At 41.7% G+C, this 27,145-nt stretch overlaps 1 protein-coding gene across 4 annotated transcripts in view; it reads right to left on the bottom strand.

Annotated features, from left to right (window-relative positions):
- RELN (reelin) overlaps positions 1-27,145 on the bottom strand; it is a 276,773-nt gene that overhangs the window by 69,700 nt on the left and 179,928 nt on the right. For all 4 annotated transcript variants that reach the window (XM_039363759.1, XM_039363760.1, XM_039363761.1 and 1 more), the window contains 10 exons: positions 23,047-23,239; positions 20,960-21,072; positions 19,543-19,680; positions 18,307-18,493; positions 14,885-15,090; positions 13,392-13,563; positions 11,301-11,501; positions 7,328-7,563; positions 4,103-4,260; positions 2,350-2,557 (listed from right to left, as the gene is read on the bottom strand). In XM_039363759.1, coding sequence (XP_039219693.1) covers positions 2,350-2,557; positions 4,103-4,260; positions 7,328-7,563; positions 11,301-11,501; positions 13,392-13,563; positions 14,885-15,090; positions 18,307-18,493; positions 19,543-19,680; positions 20,960-21,072; positions 23,047-23,239 — 1,812 coding nt within the window. The remainder of the gene's footprint in view (positions 1-2,349; positions 2,558-4,102; positions 4,261-7,327; positions 7,564-11,300; positions 11,502-13,391; positions 13,564-14,884; positions 15,091-18,306; positions 18,494-19,542; positions 19,681-20,959; positions 21,073-23,046; positions 23,240-27,145) is intronic.

Below are 27,145 nucleotides of genomic sequence, written 5' to 3'. Positions count from 1 at the left end.
CGCTGCTCATTTAAGAAGATTCTTCGGCTCTGACTGGATGGCAGGAGAATGGAAAGACTTATACTCCTTGCAGACAGCTGGTCATTTACAAATGCAAGGAGTATAAATCCTTCCATTCCCCTGTCATCCAATCAGATCTGAAGAAGCACTGCCTGGCTGAGGAATTCTGGGAGTTGAAGTCCACAAATCATAAAAGAGGCAAGTTTGAAGACCTTTGGTCTATCATATCTATCTGTCTGTCTGTCTGTCTGTCTAATTATCTATCTATCTATCTATCTATCTATCTATCTATCTATCTATCTATCTATCTATCATCTTTCTCCCTCATCCATCCATCTATCTACCATCTTTCTCTCTCATCCATCTATCTGCCATCTTTCTCTCTCATCCATCTATCTACTCAATATCTCTATCATCTATCTATCATTTATTGCAAGGCTCTTCAAACTTGGCCCTTTTATGACTTGTAGACTTCAACTCCCAGAATTCCTCAGCCAACAAGTCATAAAGGGGCCAAGTTTGAAGACCCCTGACCTAGGGCAAAGTGAAGTTTTCAGAAGCAAAATAAGTGGAATTTTCCTCCAATGGGATTTTCCCATGTATTTTACCAGGAAACATAGATAGGGCAGGCTAGAAAAGTCACTGCCCTCCTAACCATACCCAAGCACTCCGAATTCATTGGCGATGTCCATTTTGCTCTATGAGTTCATGGTGACCTAACCCTAACCCTAAGTGGAATTTTCCTCCAATGGGATTTTCCCATGTATTTTACCAGGAAACATAGATAGGGCAGGCTAGAAAAGTCAGTGCCCTCCTAACCATACCAAGCACTCCGAATTCATTGGGAATGTCCATTTTGCTCTATGAGTTCATGGTGACCTAACCCTAACCCTAAGTGGAATTTTCCTCCAATGGGATTTTCCCATGTATTTTACCAGGAAAAATAGATAGGACAGCCTAGAAAGGTCAGTGCCCTCCTAACCATACCCAAGCACTCCGAGTTTGTTGGCGATGTCCATTTTGCTCTATGAGTTCATGGTGACCTAACCCTAACCTGTAAGTGGAATTTTCCTCCAATGGGATTTTCCCATGTATTTTACCAGGAAACATAGATAGGGCAGGCTAGAAAAGTCACTGCCCTGCTAACCATACCCAAGCACTCCAAATTTGTTGGCAATGTCCATTTTGCTCTATGAGTTCATGGTGACCTAACCCTAACCCTAAGTAGAATTTTCCACCAATGGGATTTTCCCATGTATTTTATCAGGAAAAATAGATAGGACAGCCTAGAAAAGTCAGTGCCCTCCTAACCATACCCAAGCACTCTGAATTCATTGGCGATGTCCATTTTGCTCTATGAGTTCATGGTGACCTAACCTTAACCCTAAGTGGAATTTTCCTCCAATGGGATTTTCCCATGTATTTTTACCAGGAAACATAGATAGGGCAGCCTAGAAAGGTCACTGCCCTCCTAACCATATCCAAGCACTCCGAGTTTGTTGGCAATGTCCATTTTGCTCTATGAGTTCATGTTGACCTAACCCTAACCCTAAGTAGAATTTTCCACCAATGGGATTTTCCCATGTATTTTATCAGGAAAAATAGATAGGACAGCCTAGAAAAGTCAGTGCCCTCCTAACCATACCCAAGCACTCTGAATTCATTGGCGATGTCCATTTTGCTCTATGAGTTCATGGTGACCTAACCTTAACCCTAAGTGGAATTTTCCTCCAATGGGATTTTCCCATGTATTTTTACCAGGAAACATAGATAGGGCAGCCTAGAAAGGTCACTGCCCTCCTAACCATATCCAAGCACTCCGAGTTTGTTGGCAATGTCCATTTTGCTCTATGAGTTCATGTTGACCTAACCCTAACCCTAAGTAGAATTTTCCAGCAATGGGATTTTCCCATGTATTTTATCAGGAAAAATAGATAGGACAGCCTAGAAAAGTCAGTGCCCTCCTAACCATACCCAACCACTCCGAATTCATTGGCGATGTCCATTTTGCTCTATGAGTTCATGTTGACCTAACCCTAACCCTAAGTGGAATTTTCCTCCAATGGCATTTTCCCATGTCTTTTACCAGGAAACATAGATAGGGCAGGCTAGAAAAGTCACTGCCCTGCTAACCATACCCAAGCACTCCAAATTCATTGGCGATGTCCATTTTGCTCTATGAGTTCATGTTGACCTAACCCTAAGTGGAATTTTCCTCCAATGGGATTTTCCCATGTATTTTACCAGGAAACATAGATAAGGCAGCCTAAAAAAGTCATTGCCCTCCTAACCATGCCAGTTTGGGGCTCGGTCTCTAAAAGGTTCACCATCACTGATATAGAGGCTGACCTGATGCCAGTGGTATCCAGAGAGACTGTCCGCGCTTCCCTTTTGCCCGGACCTCCAAAATAAAGAGATTTCCCATCATTCACTATTCCACAGCCGTTTCCAACGTGTGCTCCAGTTATCTTGTACCAAAGGGGACTCAGCTTCCTCTCAAATCTGTCAAACATCTCGCTGGGGTTAGGTGCATTAAACACACAGGTCCCATGTGAAGCTTCAGCAAAGGGAATAAATAAACAAACAAATAAATAGGAATACATTTTAGAAAAAAGTCTTCAATGCAAAGGCTTAGAACTGGAAAACAAACATTATATATGCAGCGCATTATATTAGGACCGGGGTCTTCAAACTTGGCCCTTTTATGACTTGTGGACTTCAACTCCCAGAATTCCTCAGCAAGCATGCCTGGCTGAGGAATTCTGGGAGTTGAAGTCCACAAGTCATAAAAGGGCCAAGTTTAAAGACCCCTGTATTAGGAGTACAATATACTATATTGGCATGTATTAGTGTCTCTTAAGAAAGCTGAAGATCAGCACATTCCATCATTCCCAGATGATGGAATTCTGCAAGTCTCACAATTCTCCATTAGCTACGTTAAAGTTGGGGGTCCGGGAGTCTAATCTTTTAGCAGGGGGTCTCCAAACTTGGCAACTTTAAGACTTGTGGGCTTCAACTTCAGCATGGCTAGCTGGGTTTTGTAGGATGGAGGAGGACAGTGACCATGGGGTCCTTGGTGCTCTCTGAGCTGGATGGTTTTCTTGCAGACGTCTCATGACCCAACTAGGTAATATCATCAGTTCTAATAGGAAATGGGGTTTGCTCTCAGTTTATATTCTAATGGCTTGCCCTGAAGTGGTCTTAGTGAGTCTTTGGTTGGGCTGTTTACTGTTGGCTTGTTTGGCAATTTCTTAATTGGGGTATTGTTTACTTGACTGTTGGTCTGATGTTAATCTTGGATTAATCTGTGCTCATCTGGGTGCTGATTGCTGGTGGAGACATGGTTGGGTCTTTTTGTTTCTTTTGTTGTGATTCCTCGCCAGTCAGTGGACCCGGCAGCTGAGTCTGAGGAATCAGAGGAGGAGGAGGAGGGGCCTGCAGTGACATCAGAGTCAGAGGGAGGCTCTGAGGAGCTCCAAGACTTACAGTCGGACGAAGAGCCTGGCCCCTCTACTCGCGCTCAGGCTGAGACACAGCTGTGCTGGGAGCCTGAGTTGGACAGTGATGAAGAACAGCTGGGACAAATCCCGGATGCACGAATGCACAGACAAGAGAAGCGAGTAGGACAGATGAATGCAATGGGGCGGCTCCAAAGGCAAAGGAGAAGGCATTAGGAAGCCATGCCTTGGCTGCATAATAAAAGGGAAGGGGTGGGAGATGCTGGTGGCCGAAGGCAGCCATTCGTGTTGAGGATCGAGTTTCTGTGGACTGTGTTTGTTCGCCTTGGACATGGACTCAGGTCTGTGAGAATAAAAGGGGTTGTTTTTTTTCTTGCAGTTCCAGCCTGTTTCTTAGAAGAGGGGTTTCTCCTTGTGAGCATAAAAAGGACTCACATAGGCTGGGACAGAACACCTTTTTGAGCTGGGTGATCATCTCATTTGCATAGTCGATAGATATTGTCATGTCTACCTGTCTATCGATGGCTAATTTGTCAGAATGCCAGGCTTCCAGAAATTCCCCGGCATTTTTGGACTGGAATGAATTGTTTTGAGCCAAGGGCTTCACGCTGAAATTCACAGCGATTCTACACATCCAAGCTTACCTGTATAGGCCATGTCACAAAAGCAGACCCCAGAAATGCAGTCTCCGTGGCCACTGCAGTAGCTGGGACACGGTTCTGAAATGTAGACTCCATCTAAGCCAAATGGGGGCACGCTCTTTTGGGAGCTGGTCTCTTGCATCCAGCGGAATCTGGTTTTCCTGCAGGAGAGGAACAGAGATAGCGAAGGCATTGCCGGTTTCTTTGAAAAGGCGTGTTCTAGTTTGCAAAGAATTTACCCTCCAAAAACGTATCTAAGTTGTTTTCTGGGCTCCAATATTTCCACCGCAACCACAGAACATGTTCTGTGGAACAATGGGATGAGCATAATTGTACTTAATAATAATAATAATAATAATAATAATAGTAGTAGTAGTAGTAGTAGTAATAATAATATTGGAAGGGACCTTGGAGGTCATCTAGTCCAACCCCCTGCTCAGGCAGGAAACTCTATACCATTTTGGAGAAATGGCTGTCCAGTCTCTTCTTAAAGACTTCCAGTGTTGGAGCTTTCACCGCTTCTGGAGGCAGGTAGTTCCGCTGGTTAATTGTCCTCACTATCAGGAAATTTCTCCTTAGTTCCAAGTTGCTTCTCTCCTTGATTATTTCCCATCCGATGCTTCTTCTCCTGCCTTCAGGCACTTTGAAGAATAGCTTGACTCCCTTTTCTTTGTGGCAGCCCCTGAGATATTGGAATATTCCTATCATGTCCCCCCCTCGTCCTTCTCTTCATTAAACTAGACACACCCAATTCCAGCAACCGTTCCTTATATGCTTTAGCCTCCAGTCCCCTAATCATCTTTGTTGCTCATCACGGTACTCTTTCTAGAGTCTCAACATCTTTTTTATATCGTGGTGACCAAAACTAGCTGCAGTATTCCAAGTGTGGCCTTACCAAGGCATTGTAAAGTGGTATTAATACTTGATGTGATCTTGATTCTATCCCTACTCTACTCTACCCTACCCTCCCATCTTATCCCTCCTCCCATCTCATCTCATCTCATCCCCTCCTCTCCCCTCCCCCTCCTCTCCCCTCCCTTCCCTTTTCCTCCCCTCCTCTCCCCTGCCATATCATCCCATCCCATCTCGTCCCATCCCATCCTCTACTCTACTCTATTCATTCTTGGGTCATTTATTGTTACAAAATGTCGGCACAGGCATAACGGAGTGTTTATGCTAAGATCTAAGTTCTCTTCCTCTGAGCAGTTAAATTATCAGCATGTTCCCTCCCTAAATTAGCTGTCATATATCACATTATCCAATTAGTGTGAAGGTCAAAGGTTTTCTTCCTCTTTGTTTCCCCGGCTTTACCCCCAACCCCCCTTCTGGTCTGTATTAACCCCATAAATACCTGACATTTCTGCACATTGTCAAAGCAAGAATATACAATATTTGCAGCATTGACATCCTACCCTACTCCACCCTACCCTACCCTCCCATCCCATCTCATCCCCTACTCTACCCTACCCTCCCATTTCATCCTATCCCATCTCATCTAATCTCATCCCATCTCATCCCATCCCATCCTTTTACCCTATTCAATACACGTAGAAGCAATGCCATCCCGTTGTCTACTCTTTAAAAAAAAAAATCCCCCCAAATTGGGTAATCTGAATTTAGACATCGGCATCCTACAATTGAAGGAGTCAAACAAAACTTGGTACAATCAAACACGCTATCAACCATGAAATTCGGTAGATAGATTTAGCTGGTATATCGATGGAAATACCACATGAAAATCTATATATTGCTCTGAACAGGTTGGGGACAGAATTTATCTACAACGAAGAAATGTTCCCCGGATACCCTACAGTTTTGAAGAGACGCCATTAGCATTAATGGAACTGATTCCCAAGGGAATATTTTTAGATCTGGGTGCAAATTTGTCACAAGTTATAGCCAACTGTTGTAGCCTAGCCTACAGGGAAGACGCACAATAATGTCCCATCTGCAATTGCAATCAATAAATGCAATGACGTTGATTAACTTGAATAGCATTCTTTGAGAGTGGAGAAATGTTGTTTTGAGGCTGGCGCCTAGTCCCAGTTATACAACAGACATAATGCGAAACAGGCTGCCTTTGTCGATTGGGTCCTGCTTCTGGTTGGGCAAAGCCATCTCATTAGTGTCTGTGCGACTTGGCAACTGTGTTAGTTGGCTAATTGAAGGAAAATACTTTGAGCAGAATGCTCGCTGTTTTATGTCATTTAGTCCTACCACGAAGACTCTTAGTTCTCTACACTACGCAGCCTGCCTTGTGCTGTAATTATTTGTTGATGGAGGAACAGAAGGAGCCTGTCTAAAAACACTTAGACAAGAAGATAAAATACATTTGGCCAGGTTGTTAAACAAAAGATAAGAGGTTCAAAATTTAACAAAAATAAACATTGCCCAGTACAGATCTGTTTGTTAAATTTTTAACTATTGCGGTAATATTAGCTTGAAAGAGGCGAAGACTTGGTTATGATTCCGAACAAAACAGACTCGGAAGGGACCTTGGAGTCAGGAAACCCTACACCCTCTCAGACAAATGGCTGTCCAGTCTCTTCTTAAAAACTTCCAGTGTTGGAGAATCCACAACTCCTGGAGGCAGGTGGTTCCACTGGTTAATTGTTCTCACTGTCGGGAAGTTTCTCCTTAGTTCTAGGTTGCTTCTCTCCTTGATGAGTTTCCATCTGTTGCTTCTTGTCCAGCCTTCTGGTGCTTTGGAGAATAGCTTGACTCCCTCTTCTTTGGGACAGCCCCTGAGATATTGGAAGGCTGCTGTCATGTCCCCCCTCGTCCTTCTCTTCGTTAAACTAGACATTCCCAATTCCAGCAACTGTTCCTTATATCTTTTAGCCTCCAGTCCCCTGATCTTCTTTGTTGCTCTGAGTAGCCATCCAGATAGATCTAATGCAACAACATCTGCATATAAATTTAATACATTATCATCTTACAGAGATGACTCATTTGATTTGTAGAGCTTCCTGATCCCGCCTTATATATTTTTTTTCTGGCCCCAAAATTATACCTAAAGAAAAAAAAGAGAACGCTAGGAGGGAAAAAAGACAGTTATTTATTCCAACAGGCTCTAAAATTTAAGCTTTAGGCTCCGTCACTGTGCAATAAATTCTGTGCCTTGTATTCTTACTTTATTACTGATAGTAGCAACAGCATTTATTCATCCAGGAAAAAAATAAAACAAATGCAGAGGTATGAATTTAAATCAACAAATGGCTCAATTACCTAGCAGCGAGTGACCTTGGGATGACGATGGTGACCCTCGTCCACTCTTCAAAGTCTCCTGCGTAGTACATGGTGGGCTCCGTCAATTCCCTGCTGTTTCCTTCACATCCTTTCACCCCAGGGGATGCTGGGAAGCAGCTCTCCTTCACTAATGACCAAGACAAGCCAGCATCGTGGGAATACTGAAGAAGAACTGGAGCAGAGCTGCTGAACTGGTCCGTGCAGCCGATGTTGAGCTGCAAAGTTTAAAACAGGCCGGAGGTGTAGAAGAAAACAGAATGGTTAAAGAAAAGACTTGCGCTGTGCATCACACTGTGTGGGAAGTCAGGCCCCCCCCCCCCCAGAAAAAGAAATATTTTGGGAAACATTTAAAAGGCAGAATATATTTTCCTAAAGGATTTTAAAAGCAGAAACCAACACCCCCCCCCAAAATCTTTCTGTCCCAAACAGAAACCAAATCTGTAGAAGTGCAGATGATAATCTCATCAGAAAGACTGGAGTCAGGAAACTGGGATTAGGAAGAAAGATCCCTAGAATCAACACCAAAAATCTAAGAGTCCTCAGCCACAGCCCCAGGGAAGCAGGATATGACCCTTGGGACATAATAGGATTAATCCACCACCATCAGAATACCAGAACGGCTGACTCAGTCTCAGGTCAAAGTTCATGCCACAGGAACAACTCCAAACAAAAGGTTCCAGAAGGTATAAAAACCCACTCCCTACATGTGCTCTCTCTCTCTCTCTTTTCTTCCAGAGCCATCTTCCTGTCTGGCTCTCCTCTTCAATGAACTGCAACCTTCTTCCTAAAGCAGTCACCATGTTGTTTATTCCCAGCTTGGATTGAACCCTGATGAAGACTTTCCCTTCAACAGCTGATAGACACAGGGGTGCATCAGTCTGTTTTTAATTTTGGATACACACCTTTATTCCGATCCTTTTTTTCATAATGACTTGCTTTTTTTTAAAAAAAGACATATATCCTTTTTTCCCCCTTTAAAACACAAGTGTGTTTAAATATTTAACTCCAAAACCTTCAGTGACAGAAGGAACAGTGAACATTTCATTCAGGGCTCTCATGCATAGATATGCAAAGGGGAGATTAAAATCCTTAGAATAACAGAGTTGGGAGGGGCCTTGTAGGTCATCTAGTCCCACCCAAGCTGGAGACCCTACACCATTTTTGACAGTCTCTTCTTGAAAGCTTCCAGTGATGAAGCTCCCACAACATCTGAAGGCAATGTCTATTCTGTTGGTTGACTGTTCTTACTGTCTAATAATAATAATAAATAAAGTTGGAAGGGACCTTGGAGGTCATCTAGTCCAACCCCCGGTTTAGGCAGGAAACCCTATACCATTTCAGACAAATGGCTGTCCAGTCTCTTCTTAAAAACTTCCAGCGTTGGAGCATCCACCGCTTCTGGAGGCAGGTTGTTCCACTGGTTAATTGTTCTAATTGTCAGGAAATTCCTCCTTAGTTCTAGGTTGGTTCTCTCCGTGATTAGTTTCCATCCATTGCTTCTTGTCCTGCCTTCAGGCGCTTTGGAGAATAGCTTGACTCCCTCTTCTTTGGGGCAGCCCCTGAGATATTGGAACACTGCTATCATGTCCCCCCTCGTCCTTCTCTTCATTAAACTAGACATAACCAATTCCAGCAGCCTTTCCTTATCTGTTTTAGCCTCCAGTCCTCTAATCATCTTTGTTGCTCTTCTCTGCACTCTTTCTAGAGTCTCAACATCCTTTTTACGTCATGGCGACCAAAACTGGATGCCGTATTCCAAGTGTGGCCTTACCAAGGCCTTGTAAAGTGGTATTAACACTTCACGTGATCTTGATTCTATCCCTCTGTTAATGCAGCCCAGCACTGTGTTGGCCTTTTTGGCAGCTGCAGCACACGGCTGGCTCCTATTTAAGGGATTGTCCACCAGGACTCTAAGATCCCTCTCACAGTTACTACTACTGAGCAAGGTACCACCTATATTATACCTGCACATTTGGTTTTTCCTGCCTAAATGTCAGAAGATTTCTCCTTATTTCTAGGTTGAATTTCTGAACTGCTGGATAAACATGCAGCTGGGATCTCATCCAGACTGCATGTCCAGATAGACTTACGACCACAGTTGAGCCCAGAATTTATGTTGCTAAGCAAGACGTTTGTTAAGTGAGTTTTGCCCCGTTTTACGATTCTTCTTGCACATTCGTTAAGCGAATCACTCCATATGTTAACCTAGTAATCCCGGTTGTAAAGAGAATCTGGCTCCCCCCCTTGACTTTGTTTGTCAGAAGGTCGCAAAAGGGGATCACGTGACCCAGGGACAGCGCGACCGTCACAAATACGAGTCAGTTGCCAAGCATCTGAATTTTGATCACGTGCTGCGACGTTCGTATGAAAAACGGTGGTAAGTCCCTTTCTGCGTGCTGCCGTGACATCAAACAGTCGCTAAATGGATCAGGACTCCCTGTCCTTTGCCCTCCACTGACTTTTTTATTTTTACGATTGACAATTTATTCCAATTTAAGTATCGGCATTGTTTCAGAGACTGCAGCGTGGCGTCGTTTTGCGAAAAGAACTCGTGACGCGTGACCGTCTTTTAACAGACTACATTAGGAAAGAAACCTGCCAGAAACATTATCTGCAAACAGAACGCTTCTCAGCTTGTGTATCATTTCACCCGCGCAATGTCAAAACAGAGGGAGATGATTTTACCAAGTCCCCCTTGCAGTTGCCAGCTCCCCTATTTATAGAAGAGTGGGAATTATATTTGAAAACTTGCTTGTAAACAGGCGGCGATTTCAATAATTCGGCTTGTCAATTTTTTTCACATGCCTACAGTTTTCTGTGCCGGCACCTCGTTCAATTTCTAGATATTCTAGAATAGAATAGAATAGATATTGGAAAATAGAATAGAATAGAATAGAATAGATATTGGAAAATAGAATACAATAGAATAGAATAGATTAGATATTGGAAAATAGAATAGAATAGAATAGAAATTGGAAAATAGAATAGATATTGGAAAATAGAATAGAATAGAATAGAATAGATATTGGAATATAGAATAGAATAGAATAGAATAGAATAGAATAGAATAGAATAGAATAGAATAGAATAGAAAATAGAATAGAATAGATATTGAAATATAGAATAGAATAGAATAGAATAGAATAGAATAGAATAGAATAGAATAGAATAGAATAGAATAGAATAGAATAGAATAGCATTATGGACCATCAAGGAATCTGAATCTTCCCACAATATATCCCAAATACGATAATTTGAGCCTGGTCATCGGGTCTTCAATGAGAATTCTGCATTGATTTGTGGTATCATCCATTTAATTTGTTTTCTTGGGTATCCACGGTATTCTCTGGAATTACTCTAACACAGGGGGTCTTCAAACGTGGCCCTTTTATGACTGGTGGACTTCAACTCCCAGAATTCCTCAGCCAGGCATGCATGCCTGGCTGAGGAATTCTGGGAGTTGAAGTCCACCAGTCATAAAAGGGCCACGTTTGAAGACCCCTGCGCTAACGCGACGAGTCAATATTCTTCCTACCCTACTTCTTCAAAGTCCAACTTCTGCTTCCCCCCAGACAGACACATGTAATACCTGAATATTTCTCCCCAATGCTTTCATTGCTATACAACCAAACAATTTATTAACCACTCCTAAGTTTCCCTTCAGCTTTTACACCATACATATTTTGTAGAGCAAGATTTGACCTTTTTTAAACAAGTCAGGAAAAGGACTCCATACAAAGGTCAGAGAGATACATTTACATTAAAAACAAACTTTCAGTTTTGGATTTTTTTTCCCCCCCATCATGGACAATTTGCAATCTTACCGTCAACGTGCAGGCTTTTTATAGGGAATACCGTAAGAAAATTAATTTAATTTAAAATGTAAAAAAAAAAAAAAAAAAGAGAGAGAGAGAGTGTGAGAGAGAGAGAGAGAGAGAGAGAGAGTGAATACCTTGAATTGAAGGACGTAACCAGGTTTCAGGACTAAATCCCGGGTCACTGCAAACCGATCTCCGTCTGACTTGCCAAAGATCATCGCGGACGGGGTCGCCGAACAAAAAGTTTGATTTTTGGGCATCCCTTCGTTCGCTAACATTAGCCACATGCTGAGCTGGTTCATGGGGTAATCAAATGCTGGTTTCTCATAAAAATTCTAGTTGAAATTTGAAAAAGGAAAGAAAGAAAGAAAGAAAGAAAGAAAGAAAGAAAGAAAGAAAGAAGGAAGGAAGGAAGGAAGGAAGGAAGGAAGGAAGGAAGGAAGGAAAGAAAGTAAGAAAGAAAGAAAGAAAGAAAGAAAGAAAGAAAGAAAGAAAGAAGGAAAGAAAACTTATTTATTTACAGTATTTTAAGGAAAGAAAACTTATTTATTTACCGTATTTTCCGGCGTATAAGACGACTTTCTGAACCATGCAAATCTTCTCCAAAGTCGGGGGTCGTCTTATATGCCGAGTTGTCTTATATGCTGGAAAATACAGTATTTTCTAGCATATAAGATGACTTTCTAACCATGCAAATCTTCTCCAAAGTTGGGGGTCGTCTTATACGCCGAGTCGTATTTATCAAACTTGTAGGCTGCCCATAAAAGGCCAGACGTTGAATAAAATACAGTATAGAACATTCAAGCAATTAATGAAGGTCTCCTTAAATTTAAAAATGCAATGTTACATAAGGTAAGGTAAGGTAAGTTCAGATAAGACAGGGGTCTTTTCTATCCTATCCTATCCTATCCTATCCTATCCTATCTTCTATCCTATCATTTTAGGAGTCACAAACTCTTGTGATGCTTCAGAGCTGCCCCCCCAGCCCATGCCGGAAAATAATAAAAAAAAACCAACCTTTTGTTAAAGCTCTCTCTGAAATATTTATCTAAACTGCAGGGCAACAGAATTTGAAGACAATTGAGTCAACCCAATTTATTGTCTGTCTATAACAGTGGTTTTTCAAATGTGGCAGTTTCAGTACGGGTGGACATCAGCTCCCAGAATTACAGGAGCTGAATTATAGGAGCAGTCTACAGAGTCCTTTCAGCAGTTCCAAGAAGGCTCCGCCCCAAATTTGTACCACTCAGGTGACCCTGAGGACACAGGTAAACCTCCAAGTGGCCTCAATGACTCTCTAAAAGAAGGCAAATGACCAGCTTTCTGCAAGGAGTATCAATCCTTCCTTTCCCTACCATCCAGTCAGAGCGGAAGAAGCTTCTGGGATGAGAAGCGAAACGTCTTCAAAGGAAAACAAGAAAGTCCAGCTTGTCTTGAAAAAAAGCACCTTGGGACAGCTGTGATCTGGATGACTGAGAATCTCCATAGACCAGGGGTAGGCAACCTTGGCTCTCTGATGACTCGTGGACTTCAACTCCCAGAATTCCTGAGCCAGCATGGCTCGGCTTGGAAACCTCTCCCTTTCCCTTCAGCGTGGCTGGCTCAGGAATTCTGGGAGCTGAAGTCCACGAGTCATAAAAGAGCCAAGGTTCCCCATCCCTGGCCTATATCATGCTGGCTGGGGAATTCTGGGAGTTGAAGTCCACAAGCCACGAGGGGGCCATAGTTCCTCCATGCTGGCTGAAGAATTCTGGGAGTTGAAGTCCACCAGTCATAAAAGGGCCAAATGTGAAGACCCCTGGTTTAAATATTTAAATATTTTTTCCTCACGGTCATGTGATCAAAATCCAGGCATTTGGGCAGGGGTAGACAACCTTGGCTCTTTTATGACTCGTGGACTTCAACTCCCAGAATTCCTGAGCCAGCCACGCTGAGGGGAAAGGGAGAGGTTTCCAAGCTGAGCCAGGCTGGCTGAGGAATTCTGGGAGTTGAAGTCCATGAGTCATGAAGTGCCCATAGTTCCCCCATGCTGGCTCAGGAATTCTGAGAGTTGAAGTCCACAAGTCATCAAAGAGCCAAGATTCCCCACCCCTGCCATAGACCTACTGGAGCTGACATCCACACATCTTAAAGTTGCCAAGTTTAAAAAAAAAACAAAACTTTGGTGGTCTGGGCTAATCTTTTCTCAAAGACCGTGTGAGTCTCGTTCAACCTTATTTACCTACCTGAGGCAAAGTGGGGTTGGCCACCGGGATGATCTGTTTCAGCTTTTCAGACAGAATAATGACGTCGTCAATAGCCCACTGGTCATATCCTTCTCCGGAAAACAACGGCTGCCACCATCGGAATCGCGTGCAGGACGTCTTCGCAGCCGGAGGAAGCTCCAGGTAGACAAACCTACCGGCAGACATTGCTCAATGCGTTAAAAGCAACAGATAAACACAAATATAACAAATACAACCAAGAGGATCAGGGGACTGGAGGCTAAAACATATAAGGAACGGTTGCTGGAATTGGGTATGTCTAGTTTAATGAAGAGAAGGACGAGGGGTGACAGGATAACAGTGCTCCAGTATCTCAGGGGCTGCCCTAAAGAAGAGGGAGTCAAGCTATTTTCCAAAGCACCTGAAGGCAAGACAAGAAGCAATGGATGGAAACTCATCAAAGAGAGAAGCAACCTAGAACCAAGGAGAAAGTTCCTGACAGTGAGAACAATTAACCAGTGGAACAACCTGCCTCCAGAAGCTGTGAATGCTCCAATATTGGAAGTTTTTAAGAAGAGACTGGACAGCCACTTGTCTGAAATGGTATAGGGTGTCCTGCCTGAGCAGGGGGTTGGACTAGATGACCTCCAAGGTCCCTTCCAACTTTATTATTATTATTATAAAAAGGATATCGGGGAGGTGAAAAAAAACCTGTTTGAAATGAAAAAGACTAAACGTTAAAATTTCAAATATTAATGGGAAATTAAAATTAAGAAAAACGCATTAGGTCATTGACTGTCCAAAAGATGGAATGTTCCATGAATTAAGATATGTATAAACTGAGGATTATTGACGAATGCTAGAAAGTTATTTTCTGTCTGATTGAATCAGAATGATGTTGGTTTGAATATGAGACACTACATATTAAAGGGGAAAGAGAGGGAATTAGTCGTCATAAAACTCTGAGATTTTGTATTGATGATATTTAAATGGAATGGCATGATTGCACTCAGCTGCCACGTTGCTTTTCAAATATGCAAATGTAATATTAGAAAATTAATAAAAATTAGAAAAAAAACTGTTTGAACCAACACAAGTTAAATACAGATAATAAAAATTGCAACTGGCACAAATCAAACTGTTCCATTTCATTTAAGGCTGCAGCTGTCATAATATTAATAAAATGATATTTAATAAAAATAATATTTAATGATAATATTTAATACTAATAGTAATAGAGTTGCAAGGAATCTTGGAGGTCTTCTGGAAGGCCAGCAATGTGGAGGCCAATCTCCCCTCCAACAGGAGAATATTCCAGAAGGCAGGGGCCACAGCAGAAAAGGCTCTTCTCCTGAACCGCCCAGCCAAAAAAGTTTAGCCAATGGGATCCAAAGGTGGAGCGAGACATGGGCCAATCCCATCGGGGCGAAACAGCTCCTCAGATTTGAATGTAAGGCTAGCAACGCTGCTGTCGGTAAGTATCAACACTCTTCAGCAATGGCGTGAATTGGTACCTGGACTTGCTGAAGTCCGAGAAGTACATTTCCGCCAGGGCGTGCCAGGTGATGCCTCCGTTGTTGCTGTATTGCAAGAGGACCCCTTCCTCTCTGCTGTCTGGTCTGTTGCAGGAGGGGCTCTCTCCGCCGATCTGAATGTAAAACTGGACAAAATCTACCCAGGTGGTGTCCAGATCCAAGCTCACCAACTGTCTCTTCCCAGCCTGGAGCATGTAAGGAACAAGAAAAAAAAAAGCATTGATGATATTGATGATGATGATGATGTTGGTGGTGGCTGTGATGATGTTATCCAATCTCACACAGTGGACAACCCTAAGTAGTAAAATCTACAGGGAGTCTCAAATTGCAAGAGGGCCCATGTGCTGTATGGGACAGGTTCTCTCTGTCTGTCTCTCTCTCACGCCATCTGTCGGTCTATCCGTCTATCTATCTATCTATCTATCTATCTATCTATCTATCTATCTATCTATCTATCTATCTATCTATCTATCTATCTACCGATTTGGCCCGTATTGAGTTCATGTCACTGAAACTGGTGGTTTAGCTAAGGAATGTAGATGCATTGACTATGTAAACATTTTATAAGTTATACAAACATGATTTTTACCCTCTTTTTACAATGATGGATATTTTTCCTATTCAGATTATGAATAGGTTACCTAGACACACATAGGAGTAATGGTCAGGGCTATTTCTCTCGGCTGATTTAGAAAATGACATTTTAAAAACTGTTTATTTTTATTATTTATTATTGTTATTTCAAAATATACAACACTATGATTGGCCGAGGAATCCTGGGAGTTGAAGTCCACAAGTTTTAAAGGTCCCATGGTTGGAGATCCCAATTTGGAAGTCATCCTTAGGAAGCTGTAAGGGCTGTTCGCAGACGTTGACAAAGTCTATGCCAACCTGTGTGACATGAGTTTAACTGATTTGAGTTTAACTATTCACCAGAAGATTAGTGACATCCATTTTACGCTCTTTTACCAAGCAGACAGATTAGCATTCTAAAAATGTTCCGTATCGTTTTGGTTCACGGTTTCCTATTCACCATATTTTTTCATTGCAAACCAGCTCTATTTCTATTGCAAAATGTAAATTGGTAGAACATGAGAGAGGTATTATTTTAAAATATAACCTGACTTCAGAACTACCTAAAATATGAACAAAACAGGAGGTCCCAGCGAGGCTCAAGTTGATATATTCCTTCATCAAAGACTATATAGTTTCTTTCTTCCTCCATCTCTTTCAGTGAGAAAAAAATCTGGTCTTTGATAGGGTGATCCATTTATTAGAGAACATGACATGACATTCTGGCTCTGGGTTCAAGCTGGCTGCCTCTCCCAAGATAAAGCAGCTATCTCTGTTCCACACGTAAACAGTCGAAATGCAATTCCAGATAGAATTGTCAAGTCTAAAACACAAAATCTCCTCTTCCGGGGAGAGATGAATCACCGCTACATCATTATTTATTTTTTTTAAAAAAGCCTTTAATGATGAAAACCTCCATTAAAAAACGGGGGAGATGAATTAAAAGAAGAGATTTCTGCCGAGAATTTTACACCGCCTGAAATAAATTGCGTCAATATAATATACGGAATTGCATTCCGAATTGAGGGGAGGTGAAAACATACGTTTCTCGCACAGTTTCTTTTTTAAAAACGAAAGATGAGTATTATAATTATTTTACTATTCCTAAGACAGCTGCCTGTTAAAAAAAAAAAGAGACTTTGATTAAAAATATCTCATTGAGGCTGTTGTCAAGGTTAGGGACAGTGAGTCAAGCTTTACACCTGGACCCTGCAGATTAAGGAACGGCCTCCGACTCATCCGAGGGGCCACGGAGGGTTAACAGTAATTGTTCTCCCCTTGGACCGGTGTGTACCTCATCAAACACTGGAGCAACACAATCAATCTCTGGCATCTGTTGTGAGCTTGCCGAGACCCACAGTGGCTTTCTGTGGGGTTCCTAAAGCAGAGCCCAACAAAGGAAATGAAACTTAACGCCCTGTCTCTTTCTTTTGACGAAGGTCAAGATATAAAAGGGTAACAATGCACGACCTTGAAAAGGGTAAAAGCAATACAACGGTAAAAGCAACACTTTTTGCTGTTATTTCTAAGTGATTTCATCCATTCAGGTAGGAAATTAGGAGTGGCTTTTTGCCAGAGTGCAAACTTGAAGGGCTGGCTGCTTTCCTTCCCCCATCCTCCACCCCAGATAAAGGGGACAACGAAGCATCGTTTTTTTGTTAGCTGTGTTTTTAAGTGCTCTTTTCTTTCTAAGCTTCATCGGGTTTTTTTACACCACCATCCGAGCAATGACTGATCAGTCTACATAATGATGATAATAATAACAATGATAATAATGTCAATAATAATAATAATAATATCCCTGCTCTGGGACTTCAGAATTCAAACAGACAAGCACTTGCAACGTAACACCCCGGACTTAACAATTGTCGATAAGAAAGACAAAAAAGTCTGGATAGTGGACGTGGCAATGCCTGGAGACAGCAGAATAGACGAGAAAGAACTGGAGAAGATAACAAAATACAAAGACTTAGAAATAGAAATAGAAAGACTGTGGCAAAAGCAAGCAAGGGTGGAACCAATAGTCATAGGTGCCTTGGGTGCAATCCCAAAACAACTGGAGCACCACCTGAACACCATCATCGGCATTGACAAATTCGCCATTAGTCAATTGCAAAAGGCAGCCTTACTAGGAACTGCTTCCATCCTGCAACGAGATCTGTAATACCATCAAACATCTGCCTATCTCAGGTTCTTGGTAAGAACTCGATAGGTAGACAAAATGCCAAATCCAGTCTGAACATCTGGCTGACTATGTGATGATTAATAATAATAATAATAATAATAATAATAATAATGATGATGATGATGATGATGTTGCCGTGCCTTGGACCGCTATGCCACACAAGAATGGGATAGACTAGCAAGTATCATGCAAAGCGCTAGCCCCGCCCCATTTGTGTGACACGCATGCTTGCGGACCCGTGTGCACATGCACTTGCACACGCATGTAAAATGCTTCCCCCTCCCTTTTCCCTCCGGTCCGCCAACCGAAAAAGGTTGGTGACCTCTGATCTAAGTCATTGTGCTATCTTTCTTCCGGATCACATTATATTCAACGGGTGGATAGATTTTTTTTTGTTTTTTTCCCTTTTAACATATCCTTTAATCCCTTGCATTTGGGTGGAGTTGGGGTGACTGAATGGAGCTGAGCATTTACTGACTGGATGCCCTTCCTGGCGCCTATGTGAAGCTCACAGCAGATATTTACTCTTTGCGCCCAAAGAGAGAGATATCTGCCGCTATCTAGAACTGAATTCGCAGACTCTTGATTGTGGGGGTGAAGGTTCCACCTCTAGGCCACCAGGCTGCTCAACGGATGGATATACCTTGTTGAAATAAAGGGAGGATCCAGATGAGATCACACCGCAGCCTTGTTCTGGTTTTACAATCTCCCCGCCAATGACTTCCTGCCATTCTGCTTCCAAAGTGTTCGGATTCTCAAAATCAGATATGATAGTTGAAGGTAGATTATTTTCAGGGTGACACTCAGTACCTTGATATCCAGAGTCACATCTGCAGAGGAGAACAAACATGTTGCATGCATGTGAGGCTGTTGATACGGCATGAACAAATGAACATCCAAGTGACGTTGGGTGTGAACACGTATAACGTATTTACATATACGAGGGCAATTCATTCAGTTATCCATGACAGACACTCGCAGATACAGAAGTTTTATTATGCACATTAGAAAACTACAACATGACATTACTTTTTGACATAAGTGCCCTTCAAATTAAGGCCCTCATCGTAACGTTTTACAAGGTTTGAAATTTTTTAGTCATCGTCGCTCGGCGCCAAATCTGGGCTATGGGTGTGTGTGTGATCAAAAACATCCCAACGGAACTGCTTCAAAATTCTTGGGTGCGTCTAGTGGTGTGCAGGACAGCATTGTCGTGAACCAACACCACACCGGAAGTCAGCAGGCCCCGACGCTTGTTATGGATGGCTCGCCTGAGTTTTCGTAACATTTCACAGCAGACGTCTGAATTGATGGTCGAACCACACTCCATGAACTTCACTCGCCTTACTCCTTGGGCGTCTTCACATTGGGTAGGATTTTCTATGGCACCCCTTCCGGTGTGGTGCTGGTTTACAACAATGCTCGCCCGCACACCGCTAGACCAGGGGTGTCAAACTGCTGGACCATGGGCCGGATGCGTCACGCTGAAACCGCCCCCACCCCAGCCCCGGCACTGGAAAAAAAGCTGTGATACGTCATGACATGTCATGTGACGTTGCGAGTTTGACCACCCCTGTGCTAGACGCAGCCAAGAACTGAAGGCAGCCGGCAGTCAACAGATGTAGCCTGCAGTACTGCATTCTAACCACCGCGCCACCACAGCTCACAAGCAAAGTCAATAGGGGAAGACAGACTCACTTTACAACCGTGTTACTGACTTAACAACCGCAGTGATTCTCTTAATAGCTGTGACAAGAAAGGTCGTAAAATGGAGTGAAACTCACGGTCTCAGTTAGCAACAGGAAGTTTGGGCTCAATTGTGGAGGTAAGGCGAGGACTACCCGTAATTTCAAACTTTTTTCTCTACCAGCAAACATACCTGCAGATGCCATGATCGCACCAGCCGTGCCCGTTGCACATATGTGGGCACTGCTGTCCTATATAAATGTTGTCTAATGCCCACTCGTCTTGAGCCGTGTAGTAGCACTGACTCCACCGGAAACGGGTTGCACCGGACCTTGAAGGAAGAATCAGCATTGTGTGTTCACTAAAAGCACGCACAAATAGCTTATTTCATTTCCCATTCAATCAACTCAATGTCAGAATCGTATTTTCCCTCTGGCTTTGTTACTACACAGCCTTAACTCATTCCAGTTTTTAAATACAACAAACACTTTCCTTTTGAAGCAAAGCACAAGCGGTGTTTTTCTCAATGAATTTAGAGTAGATGCTATCTTTTTAAAACGCTATTCAGGAGGCCAAAGGACCAAGAACCAATCAAATTACGGTTTTTCTACCTTCCGAGTTAACTGTTAATTACATTAATCCAATTATCCGGCATCTCAGTCGTTAGGTGTTGATTTGTTTATGAAGGCAGCAACTGGCAGCTGTTTGCATCTCATTAAGCCAGTTCTTGTGTTAACGCAGTCCATAAAAATGAAATTAATTTCCATCAGCATTAGAAACATATAAGTCATGTACAATAAAGTCCAGAAAGCAGACGGGTCTGGCTGATACTTCTGGTACAAGTTACCAATGCCATATATATTTTTCTAATCTGGCAGATCCTGGTTAATAAAAAAGGACAATCAAAAATCTGAGATGTCCTGCAGGTAAATATATTGCTGAGAAACGAACAAGGTATTCGTGGCAATTTGTGTCAAGGACAATTCGTGCCTGTCTGAACTGTTGGGGTGCAGGGAAAGGAGCATGGAGAAATATTTGGATCCTAAATGTTTCAGTCTATCCAGGTCATGGCTGTCACAAGGCAACTGGTCTTTCTTTGTTTTTCCTTCAAGATGCTTCACTTCCCAACTGAATGTGAAGCACATGCATTACTTAAAGATGGGATCCCCTTGAACAGGCAAGATCTTTTCAAGGTCACAAAATCCACTCACGTTAAGGTCAGATTTCTTTTGCGAATTCATTCAGTCCTTGACAAAATAAAAACGACAAAGGGAAGAGGGCCAGCGGAATTTAAATCCTGATCCCCGTCAATGTCTGGCTGAAGTGGCTACGGCTGAGAAGATCCCGAACCTTTTCCAAAGTTTTGGCTTTTATCTGCCAAAATTATTCAATTTTTTTTGTCCATCCTGGGCTTACTTCATAAAATATTGGCATCATTAAAAAAAAATAAATAACAGAAGAAAAATAACAGGGAATAGATGCATTCAAATGACTGTATCAAGGAAAAAAAGTTATTTTTTTAGGTTCAAATAATTTGTTTACTAGGTAATATGCATTCAGGTTTGAATGGGGAACATGCCAATATGTATGTACAAAATGCTAAATATTACCAGGTTTTCTGAGGTAATAGTACTGTGATTCTTCTCCACTTTGTATATTCGCTGGAGTGGTAGATACTTGCTGGGGTAAATTCTTGACAACTGGGCATACTGGGAAGGCATTCCTGAAGGAATCATACAAACACAAATATATGAAAATTAATATGAAGGTATTATAATAGGCTATAACGTTGTTTAATTCCCTGATACAATCGCGTGATGTTTACCTGCACAAATAAAGTATTTGAAAAGGCATTGGAACAACATTGTTTTGTGCAAGGATTGCTCGCTTTGGTATTATTTAGAAACATTTTATATTTCAGATACAAGGATTTGGGGACAAAGCAAACCTGTTTCTTATTGATGGAAATATAAAAAAGTTAAAATTATTGAAAAATGTGCAGGGAAAATGATATATATGGTAATCAATTAAATACATAATAGTAACAAGATAATTTGGGGACCATGGTGTCTCTCTAAGCCAGTGGTTCTCAACCTTTTTAATGTCACGACCCCCCAACCGGTCGTAAGCCGAGGACTACTCAACCGGTTGTAAGTCGAGGACTACTCAACTGGGGCAGCACCGTTTGCAGAATGGGACTTTTGGCGGGCTCAGCAGGGCAGAGACAGCCTGGACAATTCCTATTGGCTTTTGAAAGCCAATAGAATTAGACTCTATTCAAGAGAGTCTATTCTATTGGCTTTCAAAAGCCAATAGAATAAAAGGGAGTAGCACAGCTAAGGAAAAGGGGGAAAAAAATGGCGGACTGCGTTGTTTGGCGACCCCCGTGAAATGGTCGTTCGACCCCAAATGGGGTCCCGACCCACAGGTTGAGAACCACTGCTCTAAACCATCAACAAAACTTACTTGTTCAAAAATATAGACATTATAATGTGCCTTTTTTGAAGAAACAAGAGTTAGCACTAAATAAGAAATGTACAGTTCTAATTTGTTTATAACCAAAGGTTCTCTTCAACCAGAAGCTTGATATCTATACATAATCATGATTTAGCTTTACATTTGAGCTAAACCTATATCCAGTGGGGGGATTCAGCCGATTTGCACCACTTCGGCAGAACCGGTAGCTAATTTTTTGTTGCCCAGGCCCAGAATGAACTTCCGGAAGCTGCATTCACACAGAGAACCGGTTGTTCACTTATTTGAATCCCACCACTGCATATACTGTAGGTGTATGTTGACTTCTGGCTAAATCACTTTCTACAGTTGTCACAATTCCCCCATTAGTTTTTATTTCTGACTTAAAATGAATTTATCAAACATCGCTTATGCAGCTTTTTCTATTATTCCACTATTGCATGATAGATAGATAGATAATTAGATAGATAGATAAGATATAGATAAATTAGATAGATAGATAAGATAGATAGATAAGACAGAGACAAAGATAAATGATAGAGATGATAGAGATAGATGATAGATAAGATAGATAAAATAGATATAGATTAGACTAGATAGATAAGAGATTAGATAGATACATAGATAGATAGATAGGTAGGTAGATAGATAGATAGGATAATAGATAGATAAGCTATAGATAGATAAGATAGATAAAGATAGATAGATATAGAACAGTGGTTCTCAACCTTTTTAATGCTGTGACCCCCAACTGGTCGTAAGTCGAGGATTACTCAACTGGTGCAGCACCGTTTGCAGAATGGGACTTTTGGCGGGCTCAGCAGGGCAGAGACAGCCTGGACAATTCCTATTGGCTTTTGAAAGCCATTAGAATTAGACTCTATTCAAGAGAGTCTATTCTATTGGCTTTCAAAAGCCAATAGAATAAAAGGGAGTAACACAGCTAAGGAAAAGGGGGAAAAAAATGGCAGATTGCGTTGTTTGGTGACCTCCCGTGAAATGGTTGTTCGACCCCAAATGGGGTCCCGACCCACAGGTTGAGAACCACTGATATAGATAGACAGACAAAGATAAATGATAGAGATGATAGAGATAGATGATAGATAAGATAGAGAAAATAGATAGGCAGATTAACTAAATAGACAAGAGATTAGATAGATAGATAGATAGATAGATAGATAGATAGATAGATAGATAGATAGATAGATAGATAGAGACTTACCTCTTGAACCAGATGCCAAGTGAGGCCATGATTAGTGGAGTACTCCAGTTTCACCTGATTGTCCATGTGGGGGGTGTATTGCTGGCCACAGCCCATCACCAAGTTGAACTGAATCATATATGATGCTCCAATTTGCATAGACTGCGTTTCCACATAGCGCATACTAGAAGCTAACTTGGAATCTCCTGTAAAACTGAAAGAGTAGGAAAGAAGTAACTATTCATTTTTGGAGCAGCTTCACAAATGCCTGGCACAACATAGGAGAACAAACCCATCAGGACAAGGTGCATTTGCAGTCCATCTTCATTTGAAAGGCCAAGGCCGCTCTTTCCAAGACAACAAACACCACATTTTGAGGACACAGAGAGGATCGCTGTTTTGAAAGAGGGGTCCAAGAGGCCATCTAGGTCAAAATTGAACAGCCCTTCCTCAACAGAGGGGGGGGGGGATACGACATCATCCATCTCCAGTCTACACCACAATCCTTTCAAGCAAGTCCAAGAAGGCTCCACACCCATTTGCACCACTCAGGTAAGCCTCAACGACTCTCTAAAAGAAGGCAAATGAGCAGCTGTCTGTAAGGAGTATAAATCTTTCCATCCTCCATCACTGAGTCAGAACTGAAGAAGCTTCTTGGGTGAGAAGCATAACGTCATCAAGGAAAAACAAAGGAAGTCCAGTTCCTTTTGAAAAAGCATCTTTGGGACCCCTTTTTCTAGCTACCAAACATGCCCTAGTGTTTCTCAACCTTGACAATTTTAAGGCATGTGGACTTCAATTCCCAGAATTCCACATGCCTTAAAATTGTCAAGGTTGAGAAACACGGCCCTATCCTTAAAGAACGTGTGTTGCTTAAACTAGTGGAAGAACGTAATAATAAACTATATTTTCTTGCATTTTCAGTCTTCAGTTTTCAGTCTTCAGTCTAAAAACTAGCCCACAATTAAGCTGGCTTTCTATGATGGCTTTCTATGATGGCTATACCGTGTGTCTGTCTCCAGCTGTTATTAAACCGTGGCTTATGAAGAGAAAGTTAATACTGTTTTCCTCTCACCTGCCAACTAATTTACAGAGCAGCCCAAATTTAGAAGACCCCCCACCTCCCTCTAAACTGATTCTGTAGATTAAGCAGCTGCCATTAAAAACTCAGAGTCCTCTATCTATCTAGCCTCTTAAAGTTATTTGCAGTAATTACAGGTCTTGAAGCAAAATAACTAATTTTATATAGATTTTCTATTCAGAATAAAACTGAAAAAAGATACCACCTGTTTCAGAAGCCAGTTCTTTATTTTTTTTTTTTAAAGGAAGGGACTTAGGCACAAAGTAAAACAAGTATCCCTCAGTAGTGGCTTTTCTGAAAAATAAGTTCTTCATACGTTCTTTCCCATCCCTGTAGGTTATTATGCACAGATTATCTATATATAATTCAGTTGCATTGCCTTCGACCCATCTTCCTCCAGTAATTCTCCCAAGCGCCCGTGTCCTGCTGTTTTCACCGCTAGAATTTTAATACCTCTTTTGATTTATTTTCTTTTATCAACAAGATAAAACACAAAACAGGAAGATGGAAAAATGAACACCCGACGCTAACAACGAGGGAAAAAAATTCTTGTGTACAAACCCAAACATCAACAGATCTAATATTAAACATAAAGAATGTTAACCAGTTGAACAGCTTGCCTTCAGAAGTTGTGGGTGCTTCATCACTGTTTTTTTTTTAAGAAGACTGGACAATTACTTGTCTGAAATGATCTCCTGCTTGAGCAGGGGCTGGACTAGAAGACCTCCAAGGTCCCTTCCAGGTCTATTCTGATTGATTAATTGATTGACTGAATCCACCCTGGCTGGAAGCTTAAAAGTAAATTTTAAAAAAGCCTCCCCTTACATAATGGGTCTTCTTCTTGTTGTTGTTAGTTGTGAAGTCGTGTCCAACCCATCGCGACCCCACGGACCACGTTCCTCCAGGCCTTCCTGTCCTCTACCATCTTCTGGAGTCCATTTAAGCTCACGCCTGCTGCTTCAGTGACTCCATCCAGCCCCCTCCTTCTCTGTCGTCCCCTTCTTCTCTTGCCCTCCATCTTTCCCAGCATCAGGCCCTTCTCCAGGGAGTCCTTCCTTCTCATTAGGTGGCCAAAGGACTTGAGTTTCCACTTCAGGATCTGGCCTTCTAAAGAGCAGTCGGGGTTGATCTCCTCCAGGACTGACCGGTTTGAACGCCTTGCAGTCCAGGGGACTCGCAGGAGTCTTCTCCAGCCCCAGAGTTCAAAGGCCTCCATTCTTTGGCGCTCAGCCTTTCTTAGGGTCCAACTTTCGCAGCCATACATTGCAACTGGGAAAACCATGGCCTTGACTATGCGGACTTTTGTCTGGGTCTACAAATCATTATAAGCTTTCCAATAAGCTTATTGGAGGAAGACGGGTTGAAGACTAAACACAATTGAATTATTAAGATAATCTTTGTATAATAACCTACAGGAATAAAAAAGAACTTACGGAGAATAGTTACAAGGTTTGTTTTTTTTTTAACAAAATACTATATTAAATAAACAAATATTCCAGATGAGGAATATTTGTTTACTTCGTATTGTTTATTTGTTTAATATTGCTTATTTGTTTAAAGCAGTGGTTCTCAACCTTCCTAATGCCGCGACCCTTTAATACAGTTCCTCATGTTGTGGTGACCCCCAACCATAAAACTATCTTTGTTCATAACTGTAATTTTGCTACTGTTATGAATCTTAATGTAAATATCTGATATGCAGGATGTATTTTCATTGTTACAAATTGAACATACTTCCATTCTATTCTATTCTATTCTATTCTATTCTATTTTATTCTATATTTCTATTCTATTCTATTCTATTCTATTCCATTCTATTCCATTCCATTATTCTATTCTTCTGCTTTAAAGTCTCCGTCTAATAATCAAATCGACCCAACATCTAAGCATAATATATACTTTAAAAAAAAGAAATATATACTTAAATATATAATATATACTTTAAAAAAAAGGAAAAAAGTCATCAGGTTAGCCCAAACATCACGCTAATCTTCAAATCCCTCTGTTAACCATCTGTTAATTGCGTTTGACACGTAAGAAAGTCCACAAACGGGCTTCCGGTCTCTTTACAGAGTTGTCGAATTTTAATCCATCTTTAATCCATCTGATGAAACATATGCTTGGGATGAATCTGAAGGCCTTCAGAAGGTAGAGAAAGAGCCATCAAATGCTCTTCCAGAAATAATGACACCGAGAAGTGGTTTGGTTATTAACATTCTTTGGAGAGCAAGTTTGTACTTGCGCATTTAATTAGACGATGTGCATGTTCGGAAATCGTCAACTTCCACGGGTGTTCTCAGAGTAATCGCTTCATCGGCAAACTGTACACTAATTGCTCCACTTGGGAACGACAACAGAAGGCGTGCCAGCCCATAATTGCAACTGGTGAGGCACAGAAGAAGACGTTTGCCATCTATTTTTAAGTACGCTGGTAAACTATATGGGTACAAATGAATGGTGCCGGCCCAATCCAGCACACAAAAAGGACAGGCAAGAAGCTACGTTATTGCAGCAAACTCCATCTTTTTGCCAAAGTATCTGTGTTTTTCGTGTCGTATCCTAAAAGTTTGCAGATATCTTTATGGGTTTCAATGGGCATAGGAAAGGGTGTGAAAGAAATTTCAATTTTAGTTCTGGAAAGATTTGTAATTCCCTGGACTACATTGGTTGCAATGAGAAAGAATTCCTTGCTTCACACCCAAGGAGAAAGGTCACTATTTGAGGACACAGGACTGTTAAGAGAAAAGGTGGTTAGGTCCAGGATAGGAGGGAAACATGAAAAAGAGAGTAACTCCAATGCATTTTACTAGTTAAGCTGGAGAATGTCTACGGCAGGCTTCGTAGAATAACAGATTTGGGAAGGCACCTTAGAGGTCTTCTAGTCCAACCCCCTGCTCAGGCAGGAAACCCTATTTTAGACAAATGGCAGTCCAATCTCTTCTTAAAAGACTCAACTGATGGAGCCCACCCCCGACTTCTGGTGGCAAGTTGTTCCACTGGTTAATTGTTCTCACCGCCAGGAAATTTCTCCTTAGTTCT

The sequence above is a fragment of the Crotalus tigris genome, unplaced genomic scaffold, assembly GCF_016545835.1.
Source record: "Crotalus tigris isolate CLP2741 ecotype Arizona unplaced genomic scaffold, ASM1654583v1 scf7180000019599.1365583, whole genome shotgun sequence".
Taxonomy (NCBI): Eukaryota; Metazoa; Chordata; class Lepidosauria; order Squamata; family Viperidae; genus Crotalus; species Crotalus tigris.
Note: the sequence above shows the minus strand (reverse complement) of the source record. Positions and strands in the feature narration are given on the sequence as shown.